General features: G+C 47.8%; 1 protein-coding gene and 1 pseudogene across 1 annotated transcript; both read right to left on the bottom strand.

The window, feature by feature from the left end:
- Positions 1-3,120: 3,120 nt before the first annotated feature.
- On the bottom strand, positions 3,121-9,961 carry UCP2 (uncoupling protein 2). The gene is made up of 8 exons (XM_045894422.2): positions 9,694-9,961; positions 8,588-8,744; positions 6,059-6,282; positions 5,676-5,886; positions 4,659-4,853; positions 4,463-4,564; positions 3,954-4,134; positions 3,121-3,566 (listed from the first exon to the last, which is right to left on the bottom strand). The coding sequence occupies exons 3-8, from the start codon at positions 6,182-6,184 to the stop codon at positions 3,452-3,454; spliced, it is 930 nt and encodes a 309-aa protein (XP_045750378.1). The 5' UTR covers positions 6,185-6,282; positions 8,588-8,744; positions 9,694-9,961; the 3' UTR covers positions 3,121-3,451.
- A 4,654-nt stretch (positions 9,962-14,615) lies between these two features.
- LOC123856502 (protein FAM91A1-like) lies at positions 14,616-18,518 on the bottom strand (annotated as a pseudogene).
- Between the last annotated feature and the right edge of the window lie 1,287 nt (positions 18,519-19,805).

The following is a 19,805-nucleotide window of genomic DNA, read 5'->3' as shown; positions in this document are numbered from 1 at the left end:
CTTATTCTTTCAAAGAGCTCCTAGTTTTGTTAATCTGTTCTACTATTCTTTTGGTTTCTCTTTCATTGATTTTGGCTCTAAACTTTGTTGATTCTCTTCTCCTTGTGGGTTTAGTGTCTTCTATGCTTTTTTTTCCTAGCCCAGCTAGTGTCTTTATATAATCATTATTCTGAACTCTAGTTCCAACATCTTACTTATGTCCATGCAGATTAGGTCCCTGGCAGTCAATACTGTCTCCTTGTCCTGGTTTTGTATGACCAGGTCCCTGAGGGTTCAGAGCCTGTGTGCTCTCACCTTGATAGAGTGGGACAGAGCTGTGTGGCCTCCATGGGTCCCCATTCTGCTCTGATTTCTCATGACATAAAATCTTTAGCAGGGGCAGTCTCTAGAGTGTGATGTGGTCATATTGTAGACAGGAAGCACAGAGAAGAAAACAGTTGTCAAGGTTACACAGGGCAAAGATGTCATCAGAGACTTGAAGGCCACTCCCAGACTCATCCTGCTTAGAGGCAGCACAAAGGACACAGCGCTGTAAACGGCTTGGGTTTCTTCCTCACCAGCCTCAATTCTCATCTATGCTGTGGGTCCTGGGCTGCCTCTAGGCAGGATGGTGTGAGAGGCAGGCGAACTGGGTTCTACTCCTGGCCCTGCTATGGACTTCCTGGATGTAATACCACCCCCCACCCCCCCACCCCCCCACCACAGGCTGCTTGTGAGGATTGGGCCATTGGTGTGAATGTGCTTAGTGAACTCACTGCTTAGGTATCGTGGTTCCAGGATTGCTGCTAATATGGCCTCCAGGCCAAGTTGGGTCCGTGCAGACCACACCTACCTCCCCAACCTGCCTTCCATCAGGCAGCAACAGTGTGGCATGCAACTCTTCTTTCGAGACTGGGTTTGAGCTCAGATAGGTCCAAGCTTCTGAGAGTAGGTGGCCACGTTAATGGACTTCAGAGGTACCAGAAAAGGCCACCATATTGTCCATATTGGATTCCCCCATTCAAAGCACTCTTAAGCTTAAGGGTTTTTCTTAAATGGGGACTCAGTAGCACCAGTCAGCCATTTAAAAACCATCAGGGAGAACACATCAGGAGCCGACCTTGAGATGTGGAATCTGGACCAGGGTTCTTGAAAGCACCTCTGCAGTCCTTAAGGAATGTGGGCCTTGGAGTCAGATACACCTCAGGCATGTGCCCTTGGGCAAATCACTTCGCCTGAGCCTGTTTCTTATAGCAAAGATTACAATCCCGATCTTGCAGGCCTTGTGGAAACCAGATGAGTGAAGCGGACTCTGCCCTGAGGCATGGCCTAGGTGGAGGAGTGGTGGTAGCTGCCCTGTGCTGAGAGCAAGCAAGTGGGTGAGGGAGCGTGGGGCTGGTATTGTGAAACTCCAGGACCCCAGGTCTCCTCTAGGCCAGCAGGAAAGTCTGCCTCTAGCCTCTTCCTTATGGCGAGGTTCTAAAGGAAACGTGGTCTTAGGCCGGATGAAAGACCTTCTATTACCTCAGTGATCTTCAGTGCTACCTCATCTGGCAGGCAAAGCAGGGCTTGTCATATATTCATTTTATAGGCTGTGAGGACCAGTTACTAAATTACTGAGGTCTACTGATACACTGTCCAGTGGTTTCTGCCACCTCCCCCAGCTCCTCACTGTCCCAGGATCATGCCCAGAACCATGATGGAACCTGGTGGCCTTGTGTCCATCCTAGTATCTGGGACACAAGACTGGTGAATGATCAGCTGACAGACATGCTTAGGGCAACAAATTGACCATTTCCTCTGGTGCAAAACATTGAGTAGCCTGCTTCACAGGACTAATGTGAGAATTAAGGTGCAGGAGGGTCAGTCTTCCATTTATGCTGATTTCCTGCAGCCCAGCAGACAAAAGCCCCGCTATGCTGCCTACCACCTTAACTTTCGCTCAGCTCATGGCACCCAACCCTGTCCCTCTCAGGGACTATGAGACCCCAGCTCAATTTGTCAGATGCTAGGAAGTAAGGTGAGGAATCCCAGGCCCTCTTTCCTTCCCCAGGAACCTGTCTAATATCCTGGACCCCTTGCCAAAGCACTGAAGGGCTGAGCCTCCAGCTCTGACCAACAGGGAAGGAGCAGTAGTGTTAGCTGCTTTAGGCAGCTGGAAGAGGGAAGTCAAGTCTGAGCTTGGCTCCACAGCTGCCCAACACTTTCCAAAGGACTCCAGCACTGGTCTCTGGGTGAAGAGTCCACAGGGGGAGGGAGGAGTCTGAGTCCTAGTCCTAGTTCAGTTGCTGACTTCCTGTATGTTCTTGCTTGCATGACCTGTCTCAGCCTTCAGCTTCTTCTGACAGCTATAAAATGGGCCTGCCTCTGCGTGAGATGCCTCAGGATCCTGGGACTTCACCAAATCCCCAGCCCCTTGAAACAGATGTAGAATCTGCTTTCCTCCGAGGACAGGTGGTAGGAACAGGGACGGGAAGGTTGACACCCCGTGCAGCCTAAGCCCTGGCTTGGCACTGCCTCCTTGGGATCTCTAGCCCAGGGACAGGGTGAGACTCCAAATGAAAGTATCCTCAGGGAGGAAAAAAAAAAGTATCCTCAGGTTGAGGCCTCATGTTCGCCTTGCAGCCTGTCCCATCCAGTGTAGGAAGACTACCCCCAAGGGTGTGACTGTGGAGGATGAGAAGCAGCCTGACTTTCCCTCACTAGTCTGGGACTGTGGGGAGGTTTCCCATTTGTAAAATGGAATAAACTAAGTTCATAGCATCTAAGATTCCAAGTTCCTCTAAATCTTCCAAGAAGCACAAGAGATACGGGGCAGACAGGAACACACTCATTTTGCAGATAAATAGGGGCCAGCTGGAGGGTTTAGAAAGGCAGGTGCTGGAGTACCAGGCAGGTGAGTGAAAGCTCATGTGACCTAGTGAAAGTGAAGCCACTACTGTGACTCCCGGCTGCTCCTTCACTTGCCGTCTAAGCCGTGGGCCTGGTCTGGAAAGAGAAATGGACAAGATGACCTCCATGGGCCCCAGATTGGATGCTGGAAGCAAAAGGTGGGTCATACCTTCCTTTCTAAGTCAGGTGCCCAAAGGGCCCACTGGACCAAGACCTCTGGTAAGAGCTATGAGAGAGGGAGGAGACACCAAGGTTGAACCTGTTTTATGGGTGACATGCTGGCTGGGCTGGGCTTGGGGGCAGAACAAAGAGCTGGGCTTAACTTTTCAAGGGACTGAAGGCTTGGGATCCTGGCTGGTGCCAGGCCTCTTACAGTGTCAACTGGAGTCAACTCTACTGGGACTGAGAGGCAATGGGGAGATGAGGTAGGGAAGAGGGGTGAGAATGTGGGGAGAGGAAAGGGAGGTGGTGGGAAAGGGAGTGGAAGAAAGGGGTGAGGACAGAGGGAAGGGAAGCAGGGCCTGGCTGGAGCTGAGCCAAAGCCAAAGCCAGAGGTGGTGGGGTCAGCAGCAGGAGACGCTCAAAAGGGAGCCTCCCGGGAAGTGCAGGCAGCCATAAGGGCCCATTTGAGCTGCTCATAGGTGACAAACATCACCACGTTCCAGGAACCCAAACGGAGAAAGGAGGGCATGAACCTAGAAGAGAGAAAACAGAGGTCACAGATGGCAATCTGGGGATTCCTGAGGGCACTCTATCTCCCGCTTACCCCACTGGGCCATGGTATCCAATCCAACCCAGTTGCTCTGTCCCAAAGGAGGTTGGGAGGGCCCAGGGAACACAGCCCCACAGCTGTGTGGCCGTGAGCAAAAATCCCCCAGGAGTCTCCATTTTAATACCCATAATGTAGGATGACAACTCTGGAAGTAGTTAAGAGCCTGAGAAAACGCTGGTGAAATACCAGGATCAGGATCAGAATAGCTTGACAGCTGGTTGCTAATCAGTTCCAGGTGGTTCCCTCCCACTGTGTGTAGGTATGGGTAGCCAGGAGGCTTGGAATTGGGTGGGATGGATCAAAGGCTCACCCTTTGTAGAAGGCTCGGGGACCCTCCTTCTGGAGCATGGTGAGGGCACAGTGGCCAGCGCTGCTGTACTGGCCCAGGGCAGAGTTCATGTATCTCGTCTTGACCACATCAACAGGGGAGGCAATGACGGTGGTGCAGAAGCCGGCCCCGAAGGCGGAAGTGAAGTGGCAAGGAAGGTCATCTGCCAAGGAGGAGCAGGAGAGGCAGTCAGGACTCCTCACGCCATCATTCCAGAAGGAAAGAGATTACTAAAGTAGCTTAGGGGTCTGACGGTTTTAGAGAGAGAGACTCCAGCTGGGACTTCTGATGACCTGAGTCATGTTGCCTTAGTGCCTCAGTGTGCAAAGTGGGAGCTTCATCCCAGCTAGCTTCTATATGGTAAATCTAAACTCATTCCACAAGCAGAGGGGAAGTAGGATGAAAAGATGTGATCATCAGGCAACCACACTCCCACATCTGCTCCTAGATTGCGGGAAGGGCGAGACCCAGCACCATTTACCCTAACTCACCTGTCATGAGGTTGGCCTTCAGGAGGGCGTCCTTGATGAGATCGTAGGTCACCAGCTCAGCACAGTTGACAATGGCATTACGAGCAACATTGGGAGAGGTCCCTACAGAAGGAAAGGGTACCGATGTGAGACCAGAGAAAAGTGGGGGAGGAGGATGAGGACGGGAAGAAGAAACACCCGATACACGGAAACACACCTTTCCAGAGTCCTCGGAACCCTTCCTCTCGGGCGATGGTCTTGTAGGCATCAACAGTGCTTTGGTATCTCCGGCCTCTTCCAGCCCGGGCCTGCGCCTGGAACCGGACCTTTACCACATCTGTGGGCTGGGCCACAGCCACAGCCAAGGCACCTGTGGTGCTGCCTGCCAGGAGGCGGCTCCCAATGCCGGCATCTGTGGGAGAACCAGGGGGGTCAGTGCCCGGCTGGGGTTGTGTTCATTTTCCACCTCTCCTCACCAAAACCACCTCATCACTGTAATTTCTTGCCTTTCGGGAATAGGATCCAGACAAGCTTTTGCTCGAAAAACTCCTTGCATCAAAGAAAACAACACTGTGGATGTCTACTACTTGTTAGGCATAGGTCATAGCAAGGAGTAGGACAAAATGAGACTTAGCTCAAGAGGGCAAATGCCCTGAGAAATCACAATCCTTTCCATTTGACAAATGTGAAAACCGAGGCTCAGAGAGAAGTGGCCTTCTCAAGGCCTGGGACCCATAAGATTTGGGATCTCATGCCAGATATATTTCTCCCTGCCCTATAATCTTGGGAAAAGTCAACCTTTTGATCTGGGTTCTCAGTTTCCACATGTGTAAAATGGAGGGTGGGCAAGGCATGCTGAGGAGATGAAATGGAAGAGTGGCCTTGGAGGTGAAAGTCTTGGGCTTGTTTTTCTGGCTTCCCATTGTGTGTCCTTGGCCAAGTCCTTTCCACCCAGCAAGACTCAGTCTCTTCATCTGTAGATGATACCATCTCTCAAAGTGGTTGTGAGGACCGTCCTGGAATGATGCCCTGCACAGAGCTTAGCACAGCCCAGGTGTTCAGGAATCATTAAGAGAATCAAGGTCCCTTCCAGTTCTCAGTTCCTCTGATCAGCCTAGGGATCTTGGAGCCTCAAGGAGCTATGCAGCAAATCATCAATCAAGGATGATTTGATGGGATCAATCATCACGAAGAAGAAAAGGCCAAGGGGCCTATGGCCCAGTTCCACACTCACGCTCAGAACCCTTGGTGTAGAACTGCTTGACAGAGTCGTAGAGGCCGATGCGGACAGAGGCAAAGCTCATCTGGCGCTGCAGGCCGGCAACCAGCCCACTGTAGAGGCTACGAGGGCCCTCGGTGCGCACCATGGTCAGGATGGTGCCCAGCACGCCACGGTACTGGGCACTGGTCGCAGCCCGCACTGGCCCATGCCTTTCTCCTTGGATCTGCAAGGTCAAGATGGGTGGTTAGATGGATAGGCAGGTTGCCCTCCGCACCTCCTGCCATCCTTATGCTCCAAACTTTACTGTTCTAAACACTTCCCTGGCCCTTAAGGAGTCTTGTCTTGGGGCAGAACAGACTAGACAACATCAGGAACCCCAGGCTTCTTCCCCTCACCTGCAGCCGGACTTTAGCGGTGTCCAAAGGAAAGGTGATGAGATCTGCAATGCAGGCAGCTGTGCCTGCCCCCAGGAACTTCACAGCGGCAGTAGGGGGTACATCTGTAGCCTTGAACCCAACCATAATGCTGATATCCCGCTACCTCCCAGGAGATGAAGAAGGACTGGAGAAGGGGACACCTTCAGTCAGCAACAAGACAAGATAGAGAACTCTGCCGGAATCTAAGCCAAGGAAAGAGAAATCCCATTAGCAGCAGTATACCCAGTCTTTCCCTGCTCACCACCCCGCCCTTACCTTCCCTGACAGTACCACCTCCCTAAGCAAGAACCAGAGCAACCTCATGAAGGGAAAATAGAAGCGAGCTCTGGAGGTACTCAAATAGGGGCTGGAGAAGCAATTCCTGCTTGAGAACACATTTTGTGAAGTGCCCCCTCTTCACTACAGGGAGAGTCTGGCTCAGGGCTATCTTAGTGCTGCCTCACAAACAGGCAGTGACCCAGCCTTTTGTCTGCTGGGTGCAGAGAGTTCGCTGGCGATGCCCACATTCCTGCTTCTGCAGATCTGGAGGACAGGCAGAAGTGGGGAAAAGGTTTTGGTCAGACAAAGACCCGACAGGCACACCCCCCCACAGGCTTATGCCCTGGATTTCTGAAGCAGGAGAGGTTCCTACGGGTCTGAAATTGCCTAAGTCTAGGAAAAAAGGAAGGGGCAAGACCAGCTCAATCCTTTCCCAGACCATTAGTCTAATTCTCTTCCCCAGCCTGCACAACTGGGGCTCTCTAGAGTCATTCTTTCAAGACTGCTTTGCTGGGTGTTGGTTTACTGAGATGCAGGAGACAAGATCACCCTAGAGGGGCCTTAATGTCTGGCACAGGGAGGGGCAGGTAATTCAAGCTGCATTTGGGGCTTGCAGGACAAACTCTCAAAATGTGGAGGGAACAACTAACTCGCATCAGGAGAGAGGTAAGGACAAGTGGGTGATCAGAAAAGGTAATATGCAGCTGGGCCTTGAAGGATCCTGGGCAAATCTCAGGTGCACAGACCCTGGACCCTGGACTCTCTCCCCCTGAGAAAACCGTCTCCTTCTCTGGCCAGTTTCCTCCCCTTCAACACAGGGGATCCACATCTTTACCACAGGAGGGGCAAGCATGGGGAGGGGCAGGTCAGAGCTACGAAGAGTTGACACAGGAAACCAAAAGCTCCATTTTGTTCTCAGAGTTGGAACAACACCCTTCTCTGCTGACTCCGCAGCCTGGGGAGGAAGTGAGCCCAGCGCCCCAATGGGGGAGGGTGACTTGCTTCTCTCTTCGCTGAGCTCACTTCTCTGACTTCAGCAGCAGCTGCTCTGAGCCCTGCCTAATTGGCTGCCCGTCACTGGGGCCATGAGGAAAATGCTGGCCAGCAGAGGGAGGATGTGGTTGGAGTCGGTTGAGCACACAAAGACCCATGGAAACAAACAGCTGCTTCCTCCTGGGCTTCTCACTCCAGGTAGCGGGGGCAAACAGTGAAATCCGGAGGCTACTCACCACTCAGTTGCACCCAGAGCTCCTACAGGCCAGGCCTGGTCTTATTTGAGTTTCCCTGGAGCCTGGCCATATGAAGCCCAGTGAAGATTGGTAGTCAGAAGACAGAACGGGTTGATGAAGGTGCTTCAGGCACCCCAGCTCCCCTGCCTGACCTGACTATCCCCCAGGATGTGTTCCATACCTTCCCCACCCCACTGCCTGGAGCACTCTGTTAGCTCGCTCTTCAGAGCAGCCCTGTGAGGCAGCTGCCTTCCATGTTACACATGAGGGAACTTAGAGCCACGTGTTACAGGCTGCAAAGCTCATGCAGTGTGCTTTGTGCTGGCGTCCAGAACATTTCTCTCCCACTGTTTTCTCGGCCCCTGCACAGGCAGGGCTTTTGCAAGGAAGTCTAACACCCAAGTTCTCTCTTGCCAATTTGACAGTTCTGAGAAGGGTCAGGCAAACAGTGTCCCTTCTCTGGGCATCAGAGACATGACAAATGAGTCAACTGTGTCCTGACCCTGAGCAAGGCTGCAGTGTTGTGAAGGCCAGAGAAGAACAAGACCCAGCCCCTGTCCATCTCAAAAACACATGCACAGAGGCTCAGCTGCCATTTCAAATGTTGCTTTGGGTTTGCCCAGGTCTTTCAGAGGTGTGAGTATGGGTGCAATGGTCACCTGTGCCAAAGACCCTACTAAGAAGAGTAAGTAATACTCAAGCCGAGAAGGAGTTTGTCCTAGCTCTGCTGCTGACCTCCAGGATGGCCAACGGCTAATCACTGTCCCATCCAGGCTTCAATTTCTTCCTTTGTAAATATGGGGACCACCATCCCTGGCTTGTCAAGGTCAGCTTAAAGGAGAGAATGAGACCAGGGATATATGAAAGTGCTTTGTGAGCTCTGAAGAGCAACTTTACTGGGGGTGGTGGCAGTTATCTTTGCTAATATCCTACTGACCCCCACCCCCAGGCCAAAGCGCTGCTGTAGGCAGGAGACCCCTCCCTCAGACTGGACTCTTACCCAGCTTTGTATGGTCTCACGCTGAGGCCTCCAAGATCAAGCTTCTCTAAAGGCATCCCATTCTTCAAAGCTGCCAGTGGCTATCATGGCCCGAACCCCTTGGTTTTCCATAGAAAGTGGCTGGGAGACGAGACACCTAATAGTCATACTATGTATCCTGTGGATGAGGGCAAAGAGGAGAGTTTATTAAGATTTCATTTATTTATTTAGAGAAAGAAAGACAGCATGTGAGTGGGGGTAGGGGCAGAGGGAGAAAATCTCAAGCCGACTCCCTGCTGAGCAGAGCCCAATACCAGTCCCACGACCCCCAAATCCTGACCGGAGCAGAAGTCAACAGTCCAAGGCTCAACCGAATGAGCCACCCACTATCCAAGAGGATAGTTTAGAAAGGGAAATCTGCCTTGAAGGATCACACTCCAGCAAGGAAAGGGCCAACCCACACAGTCCTTAAGCGGGGAGGTGGGGAGGAGTAAGGAACAGGGTCCATTTCACCCAGGACGGCTGGGGACTAATAGTGCACACTGGAGGGGGGAAATGAACCCAGGAGTCCTCCCTCCTCAGTCTGCTCTCTTAGTATCACAAATTGACTCCCTTCCAGGTTTTTGCTTTAATGGCACTCTGTACTCTGGAGAAGCATTCCCCAACACAGCAGACTCTGGTGAATGGGAGTGGTGTAAGGAGGTCATGTTAAGTCAGAGACTCTCTCAGAGTCGACTAGGCCCCAGGCGCGGGCTGTGAGGAGGCTAGAGGGACTGGGAGCCGGCCCTGCTCAAAAGCTCTTTTCCTCCGGAGGGGAAGGTCATTCAGATCGCCATGGACGCGCCGAAGGCCCTCACCCAAGGCGGGGCTGGGCATCCAGGCCGAGGGGAGAGGTAAAGAACAAAACAGCCCACTGAACGTGAAAGGTAAAGAACAAAAGGGAGAGAGAAAAAGAGTGAAGGAAGAGAGATAAAGAAAAAAAGGACAGAGAGGAAAAGTACAAGATTGGCTGGGAGAAGAGGAGGGAAATTAAAGAGAGGGAAGGGCGCGGGTCCGCGCTGCCGGGGTAGCGGGCTTGCCGCAGGTTTAGCGCGCGCAGGGCCGCGGCGGGCAGGACCCGGGCTCACCGGGCTGCAGGGAGAACACGAGAGTGCCGGCGGCTCTGTCTGTCTGCGGGCGGAGAGCGCGTGGAGTGAGAGCAGGCGGTACACGACCCGAGAGCGCTGCTGGTGAGCTTGCAATGGGGTCCGCGTCGCCTGTGGCGCGGTTTAGGTCTCGGGAGGCGGGGCCTGCGCGGCGGGGCGGGGCCTGGGGCTCCGTGGGGTGAGGCGACCCTCTAGCCACCGCCTTTCCGCAAGGGCAGTCACGCCTAGGGCTCCCTGCGCGCCTTCCTCCACTCCCATCTCCGTGCGGGCTGATTCCCGCATCTACCCGTTCGTTCCCCCGCAGGGTCACTCCCTCGCTCCGCCTCACACACCCCCGGTCCGCCAGCCTCCTGGTGAGAATGGCAAGGCTAACGCCTGGAAAGCAGCAGAGCCTGCCCAGGGTCACACAAGCCTCTGCTCCTCCGGCACCTCGCCAGGGCTCTTTCGGACAGCGCCCCCAGAGGCTCGGCTGGAGCGCTCCCTCCTTCACCGACCCCGTCCGCGACCCCGGAAAACAGAACGCCTGCCTCCGGCCGCTCTCGAGGGGCGGGGCCTCCCGACTGCTGGCGATTGGTTAAAGCCGCGGAAGGAGCCCGCGGGAGGAGCCAATCCGGGCTGCAGCGGCAGGTGGCGGGTAATCGCCAACGGCCGTGAGGCAACGCTGGGCTTCCCGTCGTCTCCCGCCCACACCCGCCTCTCCCACGGGACCCAGGGGACTTCCGACCTGGGCGGGACGGGGGCACCGAGCATGACGCTCCCGCCCCCATTTGCAGCCGAGTGCGCGGGCCGGCGTGCAGCGAGTAAGAAGGCCGAGCAGGGCCCGGGCCTGCTGCGCGCCCAGCCCCGAGATGAGAAAGTGACTTAGATGAGCTGAACCTGGGTCGCCCTCAGGGGGCTGGCGGTCTCCTCGGGGTGACAGACACTTAAACAGTAATTGGGTCCTGCGGCTGGGACAAATGTGACGTTTGGGGAGTAGAAGGAGATAGGACTCTTCTTCGCCCTTGGCCTCTCTGTCCCTTTAGAATACTGTTTTCATCTTTCAGCCTCCCAGGACTGTTTTAAGGGATTAATCCAGGTTGTGGACACGGGCTCCCTGACTAGATTGTAAACTTCTCCAGAGCAGGAAGCTATTTCCTGTATTTTTAGTATCACAACACTAAGGGCCTACGTACAGTAAAGGCTCAGTGCGTGCTGTTTGGGCTGCTGTTGAAAATGCCTGGGAAAGCGTAATGGGAGGATCGGGTGAGACCAACATTTGGCGACTGCAATTACCACATTCACTTTCAGTGTGAATACTTGGCATAATCGTGTGAGGCTGATAATAACCTCAATTTTACAGATGAGGAAACAGTCCCAAAGAGGTTAAATCACCTGCCTAATGTCACACAGCTAGGAAGTGGTGAGCCGTGACTTAAACCCTGGTTTATCAGGTGCCATGTGTTTGTTTTCTGAATTGTCCACAAGCAGAAATTGTCAGCTGAGAATAATTGGAATGAGCCTGGATAATTATAGCAGGAAAGAAAAACACGGAGCACATGGTCCTGACGGAAGCAGAAACAAAGTGGAAACAGAGAAGTCCAGCCAGAGAATTTTTTTTCTGGCACTGTGGAGTCTCCCATCCACTAGCTGGGTCAGCTTTTGCACAGGTTTCTGTCTCTTGCCAAGATGAAATGATTCCCAGGATGCTCTGTGACTGGTGGTGAAACCACTGAACTTAAGGAGACAGAAAGAACAGGATGGAACTAATGGCCTGAAGATGAAAGTGTCACCCTGATTGCCAAAACAGGGAAGAATTTGGATTCCAAAGAATGTATACCCATGAAATGTTTAATCATCCCTGGCAAAATTCAAGGGCTGTTAAAAGGATGATGTGTGGGGGCGCCTGGGTGGCTCAGTCGTTAAGCGTCTGCCTTCGGCTCAGGTCATGATCCCAGGCTCCTGGGATCGAGCCCCACATCGGGCTCCCTGCTCCGTGGCAGCCTGCTTCTCCCTCTCCCACTCCCCCTGCTGTGTTCCTGCTCTCACTATCTCTCTCTCTGTCAAATAAATAAATAAAATCTTAAAAAAAAAAAAAAAGGATAATGTGTGAACATTTAAAAAGGCAAGTAGAGATTCCCACGACCCAGCATGGATCCCTTAAGAAGAAATCCTGTTAAAACAAATTTTCTCTAACACAGGAGTTTGAAAACAAAACAAAACAAAATAATCAACAAAACCCCTAAATGTTCTTTCATTTTGGATGGAGCCAAGCAGATTGGAGCAATGCTACAGACACTGTACCTCTGGATTTTTAGCAAGCCTCTTGTCCAAGTCATTAGAGGTCCTGTGGACAGATTAGAGAATGTATGGATACAGGTAAGTGCATTTAAAAAACTTGTTTCATATCTATTTCATTGAATATATATACATACCCCAGTTTAGTTGTAAATATATGTGCCAATAATTAAATTGACAAAGTTTATAATGTTGATAATCATACTAGAAAACAATTCACTGTATTTACAGTTTTGGAACTTAAAAATTTTAAATACAAAATATTTGAAACACTGAAAATGAAAGACACAAGACTGTCACAGAAAATTGAAAACATCAGGTAATAAAAACCAACATGAGAAAATATTAAATATTAGACATTTCAAATGTCTCTACTAATTTTAAAATATTGAGTAGAGGTTGGCTGTGTTAACTACCCCCCACAAACACGAAATTATCTGATTGCATTTTTTGAAAGATTTTATTTTTTATTTTTATTTTTAAAAAGATTTTATTTATTTGAGAGAGTGAGCATGAGAGAGAGAACAAGCAGAAGGGGGTGGGGGGTGGTGGGCAGGGGTAGGGCAGAAGGAGAGGGAGAAGCAGGTTCCCCACCGAGCAGGGAGCTGGATGCAGGGAGCCCAATGTGGGGCTCCATCCTAGGACCCTGAGATCATGACCCGAGCTGAAGCCAGACACCTAACTGACTGAGCCACCCAGACACCCAAACCCTATATTTTTAATGTTGAATTAGAAAAACACTGTTAAGAGTTAAAAGATGTATCTTTAGTCAGCAATAAAAAGGCATGAAGTACTGATACGTGCTACAACATAGATGAACCTTGAAAAGAGTATGCTAAGTGAAGGAAGCCAGACACAAAAGACCACATATGATATGCTTCCACTTATATGAAATGTCCGAATAGGCGACTCTATAGAGGCAGAAAGTAGGGCTGGGAAAGATGGAGGGTATTGGGCATGACAGGTAAAGGAGGGGCTGGTTGTTTTGGGATGATGAAAATATTCTAAAATTTGTTGTGGTGATGGTTGCACCACTCTGTACTAAAAATTGTTGACTTTCTCTTTAAATAGATGAATTGTTTAGTATGTTAATTATATTTCAAAAAAGCTGATACCAAAAAAAAAAAAGAAAAAAACCAAACAAACGAAATGCAAATCAGACCATGTTAACATCCTTTCAAGGGCTGCTTGTTGCAGTTTTAATGAATCCTAAATGGGTTAAAAAATTTTTTTTTCCAAAACTTCTCATGAGATGTCAGTGAATCTTTATAGTCTGAGTTAAGACCTTAAAAAACAAGGTTAAATTATACATAACTATGCTGATTTGCATACCTTCAACAAGGTTCAATTGATGTACGTAATTTATAGATATCCACAGGAATTCTTAATGCCTCATCAAAAATTTCTCAATACTGCATGTTTATTGTTTTATACTCTTTCAACTCTAAATACCAAGAAGTATTTTCATAGGAAGAGTTAAATCTCTTCCCATTATCCCCAAAAGCATAGGTAACAAAATATAAAATTAAACAAGATTTATGTTTGATAAACTAACACATAAAATCACCATTACAATATTCATAGTGACGGCTTATAAAGGTTAAAAGCCATCATAAAGCCTATAAAGTTTATCCTTAGATTTATAAAATGAAATGCAGATCAACTCAAGATAAAAAATAGTGTTGGTTGCTAAGAAGTCTTTGTTAAAAAAAAAAAAAGAAAAAAGACCCTAGGGGTCAATTAAAAAAAAAAAGATTTATTTATTTTAGAGAGAGAGAGCGTGCTCAAGCCCAGGTAGGGGCAGGAAGAGGGGAGAGAGAGAGAGAGAAGCAAACTCCCCACTGAGTGGGGAGACCGACAGGTGGGGAGGGGGGTGTCATCCCACGACCTGAGCCAAAATCAAGAGTTGGACGCTCAACCGACTGAGCCACCCAGGTGCCACCTCAATTTTTTTTATTTTTATTTTTATTTTTTATTTTTTTAAAGATTTTATTTATTTATTCATGAGAGAGAGAGAGGCAGAGCGAGAAGCAGGCTCCCAAGGAGCAGGGAGCCCGATGCGGGACTCGATCCCAGGACCCTGAGACCATGACCTGAGCCGAAGGCAGACGCTTAACCATCTGAGCCAGCCAGGTGCCCTCAATTTTTTTTTTTAAAGCACCTTTGTGGACGCCTGGGTGGCTCAGTTGGTTAAGCGTCTGCCTTTGGCTCAGGTCATGATTCCCACATTGGGTTCTCAGTGGGGAGCCTGTTTCTCCCTCCCCCTCTGCCTGCCGCTCCCCCGCTCGTGCTCTCAATCTCTGTCAAAGAAATAAAATATTAAAAAAAAAAAGCAGCTCTTTGTTGCATTAGGATGTGCTATAATCCTCAAGATTCCAAACAATATTAAATGTTTCCCAAACTATAACACAACACAAAGTAGTAAGTTCTGGGGGCGCCTGGGTGGCTCAGTCGTTCAGCGTCTGCCTTCAGCTCAGGTCATGATCCCAGGGTCCTGGGATCGAGCCCTGCATCGGGCTCCCTGCTCTGCGGGAAGCCTGCTTCTCCCTCTCCCACTCCCCCTGCTTGTGTTCCCTCTCTTGCTGTGTCTCTGTCAAATAAATAAAATCTTAAAAAACAAAAACAACAACAACAAAAACAATGTAGTAAGTTCTACTACACCAGCAGGATGCTTTTTAGTGACTGGCACTATAAAGCTAACTTTAAGAAAGGAAAAAACACCAAGTGTGAATAACAAATGTTGTTATCAAATTACTGCAAGTGAAGATTAGCAGAAAGGAGTGAGGAGGGTGACCTTCTATTCCATTCTGATAAGATTGATAAGATTCCATGTCTGGAAATATTGCATTATTTGCAGGAAGCTGGACTTTCATACCAGCATAAGATGGTAAAGCAAACTTGAAACACTGGCTTCAGGTTGAATATCCAGCTCTTTCCTAGAATGAATGAAACATTAAGGACATGTAGACCGAGTTTTCTCGGAACAGAATGGAGTTGTTTGTTCTGAATAGAGTTTTTGAAGGCTTTCTTCTCTGCAAAGGTTGTGTGTAGCCGTTTTCCTATAAACGTTCTCATTTAATTCAGAGCTAAACAGGAATTTCAAAGCACAGCTCAAAGGGAAACCAGTTGGCTTCTGTTGTGGCAACATCAGAGTTCTGTTTTGTTGTGGAATCTGTAGTTGCTTCCTCAGTGACTATTTCAAATGATTCTGTACTTTGATTTGCTCTGAGCCGGAAGTTAAATCAGGTTCTCCTTTCTTCTCAGAAACATCACCAAGTTTTCTGTTTGTAGGTTGTTTAGAATTGTACAACATGGTGACATAACCACAGAAACCCCTGCAAGCCCATTTTATTCCTGAATATTTGCTATGCTTTATGAACACCCGTATTGACATGATCCGTGACTCTCCTTGTAGTTGTTTTATCAAATGGGAAAAATTTCTCCCATCCCATCGTTCAATATCGTGAGCATGTGTGAAGTAGGAATTACTTCAGGTTTATGACTCCAAGACATTATTAATGCTTGATAATGACCATGAAATATATCTGACCGTTTTTGAAGTCTTATACTTTTGGACAGTAATAAATATGGGGATTTGACTTCTGGGTGGTGACTTCTGGATAAGGGTCTAAAATGCCGAGCAGGTTCCACTGCCAATGGGCTGGATCTATTAGTGAGAGGAGCCATGGAAACAGGCAATTTGTAATTTTTGTTTAGGAGTCTGCTGCAAGTCATAGGGTTCAAATCAGGAAGCCTTTTACAGTGTAAGAGATTCAGAAGAAAACCACAATTGGGTTGTTATTATGATGCAGAGACAGTGTTGTGTTTCCCTAAGTGCCTGATCAAAATATCTCTGTAGTCCATACTTCTCCTTCCTAAATTTTTGAAAAAGATTTTGAATCTTTTCTAATTCTGTAAGGAAGCTGTCCAGAGACTCCTGTGAGAGTTTGCCAACTTTTGGTGAAAGATTTCCCATCATTAGAAAGGTAAAGGTTGAGTCAAATAGGAAAGCATTATCTTTGTGTATCCTGTAGACAGACCCAAACTGCTTACACAAGCTGTGTCAGGTGGATCTAGTATCAGTATCAGAGCTGACAAAGCTTCTTGTTCAGGACTCCTACTTTCTTCACCATGCCATGATAAGAATATTTTTTGTGGGTGTAAACTACTTTTAAATTTGTTTACAGAGGGTACATTCCACCATGATAATGAAGCTGATCCAGATTTATTACTTGTCTCTTCTCATGCGCAAGGCCCAATCAGCAATACATGGAAACATCATTCTTAACCAATGATAACTATTATCTCAAGGACATTTGCAAGCTCAGCAACATTATTATGCTTATCTATTGAAAGAAATATAGTTTCAAAGTAATCACCTAGTCATCTCGCACTCAATTCATCACAGAACCTTCAAGAGAATGAAACTCATTAGAGATTGATACGTTCAAATAAATAAATCTTTTATTATATAAATGATGTACCACAATATAATCTAGTGATCCAGAGAGTTGAGGACCTAAATCAATGATCTTAACTATAGTATATTTCTCAGGCAAAATGCATATCTTTAAGTCATTTTTGTGATCTGTGGGATTTTCTGCTGGCTTTATTGGTAGAAGATGTGATCATTCCTCCAAATTTCAAAAAGAAAAAATTTTATGATCTATACTAATTCATAATATCAATGTACTACTGTCCTTTAATACCAAGAAACATAGACAGTCAGCTCTAGTAAAATTGGACAGATTGAAGCAGAACTCTTCTCATTTTTCAAAATGTCCTCTGTAATCCCAGCGTGAGGCAAAAATGGTATTATCCTGGATGCCTGGGTGGCTCAGTTGGTTAAGCGACTGCCTTCGGCTCAGGTCATGATCCTGGAGTCCCAGGATCGAGTCCCGCATCGGGCTCCCTGCTCAGCAGGGAGTCTGCTTCTCCCTCTGACCCTCCCCCCTCTCATGTGCTCTCTCTCTCTCTCTCTCAAATAAATAAATAAAATCTCTAAAAAAAAAAAATGGTATTATCCTCAGGCCCACAATATCCAGTAAGTGGTAAAGGTACAGCATGGAACAGTCTAGAGTATAATAGCTTCTCAAAGTATTTGCATTCATCTTTCTTTTTTATTTTTTTAAATTTTTTTTTAAAGATTTTATTTACTTCTTTGACAGAGAGAGACACAGCGAGAGAGGGAACACAAGCAGGGGGAGTAGGAGAGGGAGAAACAGGCTTCTCGCGGAGCAAGGAGCCCGATGCGGGGCTCGATCCCAGGACCCTGGGATCATGACCTGAGCTGAAGGCAGACGCTTAACGACTGAGCCACCCAGGCGCCCCGTTGCGTTCATCTTTCTTGACATGTTTATGTTATATTTCTGTATTGTAACTGATGGTGGATATGTAGAGGACAACCTGCTTTGCATATTTTCTCTGTGAATTTGATTTATTTTTATTTTTTTATTTTTTATTTTTTAAAGATTTTATTTAATTATTTGACACAGAGAGAGACAGCGAGAGCAGGAATGCAAGCAGGGGGAGTGGGAGAGGGAGAAGCAGGCTTCTTGCAGAGCAGGGAGCCCGATGCGGGGCTCGATCCCAGGACCCTGGGATGATGACCTGAGCCAAAGGCAGACGCTTAACGATTGAGCCACCCAGGCGCCCCTTCTCTGTGAATTTTAAAGACCCTGTCACATATTGGGTAGCAGCTTGCTCTGTGGGTGATGTACCTTATGTGGAGCTCCATGTTTATGGTGTGAGGGCCCTGGGACAGTACGGGGGAGCCCACTAGAGGCCTGGTGCCTTACACTTTGGAATTCCCCATGGTGAGGGCTCCAGACAGCTCAGCACGGCAGACAACAGAGACCAGTGTCAGGAGTGCATCAAAGACCCAGTTTCTTCATTAAATTATATTTTAAGGGAGAAAGAAAGAGCTTTTAAGATCTTTTTTTATACATAACTCTCTAGGCCCTAACCGACTTTCCTATGTGACTCTTCCTGAAATTTCAATGGGAAAATTGGAGAATGCTTTCATTTTGTTTCTCTCCATTTCAAAATGTTTGCCTTTATGGCTGTTTTATTTCTAGCTTTTCCATATCCATTCCAGAGTGATCCCTACTACCTTACGCCATTATTCTGTCCACTTCTGTTTTCTCCAGGATCTTGTTGCTGCAATCTGTTTCCCTTATCTTCAGTCTTTCTACTACTCTGTGTTTGTTTGTGTGTGTGTGTGTATAAATGGAAAGGAACCCTCAAGACTTTCCTACCCCTTCTGCAGTGGCTTTTTTCCCTCTCTTTCTCTGCCACACTTTCCAAACAATTGGCTGTCCTCTGACTTCTCAGCCTCTGGCACAACTCTTACATATTTGATGAATGAATAAAGGAATGATCTCACATTCATCTCATTCACTTTATGCCAGCCTCACACAGCTTTTTTTCTGTTCTCTGAACATGCCAAGCTCATTCCCATAGGGCCTGTGGGCTGCTTGTTTCCTTATCCTGGAACACTTCCTCAGATCTTCCTGGCCAGCTCCTTTCATCATCCCTACATATATACACACACTCACACATACACATGGAAACATAGACACACAGAGATACACAGAGGCACACACGCTTCTCGGAGATCACCAGTGATTTCTTTTTCAAATTAAGTGCATTTTTTAAAAAAAGATTTTATTTATTTATTTGACAGATAGAGACATAGCGAGAGAGGGAACACAAGCAGGGGGAGTGGGAGAGGGAGAAGCAGGCTTCCCGCTGAGCAGGGAGCCCGATGCGGGGCTCGATCCCAGGACTGCAGGGCTGGATCTCAAGACCCTGGGATCATGACGTGAGCCGAAATCAAGAGTCAGACGCTTAACTGACTGAGCCATCCAGGTGCCCCTCAAGTAAAGTTTTTATTGAGGTATAACATACATATAAAACAGTGCACAACAATAAGTGTACAGCATGATAGACTTTAAAAAATTGAATACCCCTATGTAACAAGAACACACCTCAAGAAACACCATTAATATTATATGTCAGTGATACCTCAGTAAAGCTAGAAAAAATGAAATTAAAATTAAAAAAACATTGGGGCGCCTGGGTGGCTCAGATGGTTAAGCATCTGCCTTCGGCTCAGGTCATGATCCTAGGGTCCTGGGATCGAGTCCTGCATCGGGCTCCCTGCTCGGCAGGGAGCCTGCTTCTCCCTCTGCCTCTGTCTCTCTCTCTCTCTGACTCTCATGAATAAATAAATAAAACATTTAAAAAAAATTTAAAAAAACATTATTAACACCCTACTATCACTGTTCACCTAAAGAATAACCATTATCTTGATTTCTAACACCAAATATTTGTTTTGCCTGTTTGTAAACATCATGTAAATGGAATTATACATTATGTACTATTATGTGTCTTTCTCTCAACATTATGTTTGTGAGATTCATCCAAGTTACATGAAGCTATAGTTCTGTAATTCTTTTTTTTTTTTTTAAAGATTTTATTTATTCATTTGACAGAGAGAGAGAGAGCGAGAGCAGGAACACAAGCAGAGGGAGTGGGAGAGGGAGAAGCGGGCCTCCCACTGAGCAGGGAGCCCGATGCAAGGCTCGATCCCAGGACCCTGGGATCATGACCTGAGCCGAAGGCAGACGCTTAACGACTGAGCCACCCAGGCACCCTATAGTTCTTTAATTCTTATTGCTGTATAGTACTCCATCATATGAATATATCCAACTTATCCATTCTACTGTTGATGGGCATTTATATTGTTTCCAGTTTTTGTCTATTACAATAGGACTGCTGAACTAGGGCATAACCTTTTCCACTATAGCCTTACTGAG

The sequence above is a fragment of the Mirounga angustirostris genome, unplaced genomic scaffold, assembly GCF_029215605.1.
Source record: "Mirounga angustirostris isolate CCGP_5_RB_7025 unplaced genomic scaffold, mMirAng1.0.hap1 SCAF_13, whole genome shotgun sequence".
In the NCBI taxonomy this organism is placed as follows: domain Eukaryota; kingdom Metazoa; phylum Chordata; class Mammalia; order Carnivora; family Phocidae; genus Mirounga; species Mirounga angustirostris.
The sequence above is the reverse complement of the archived record's forward strand: the minus strand, read 5'-3'. Positions and strand labels throughout refer to the sequence as shown.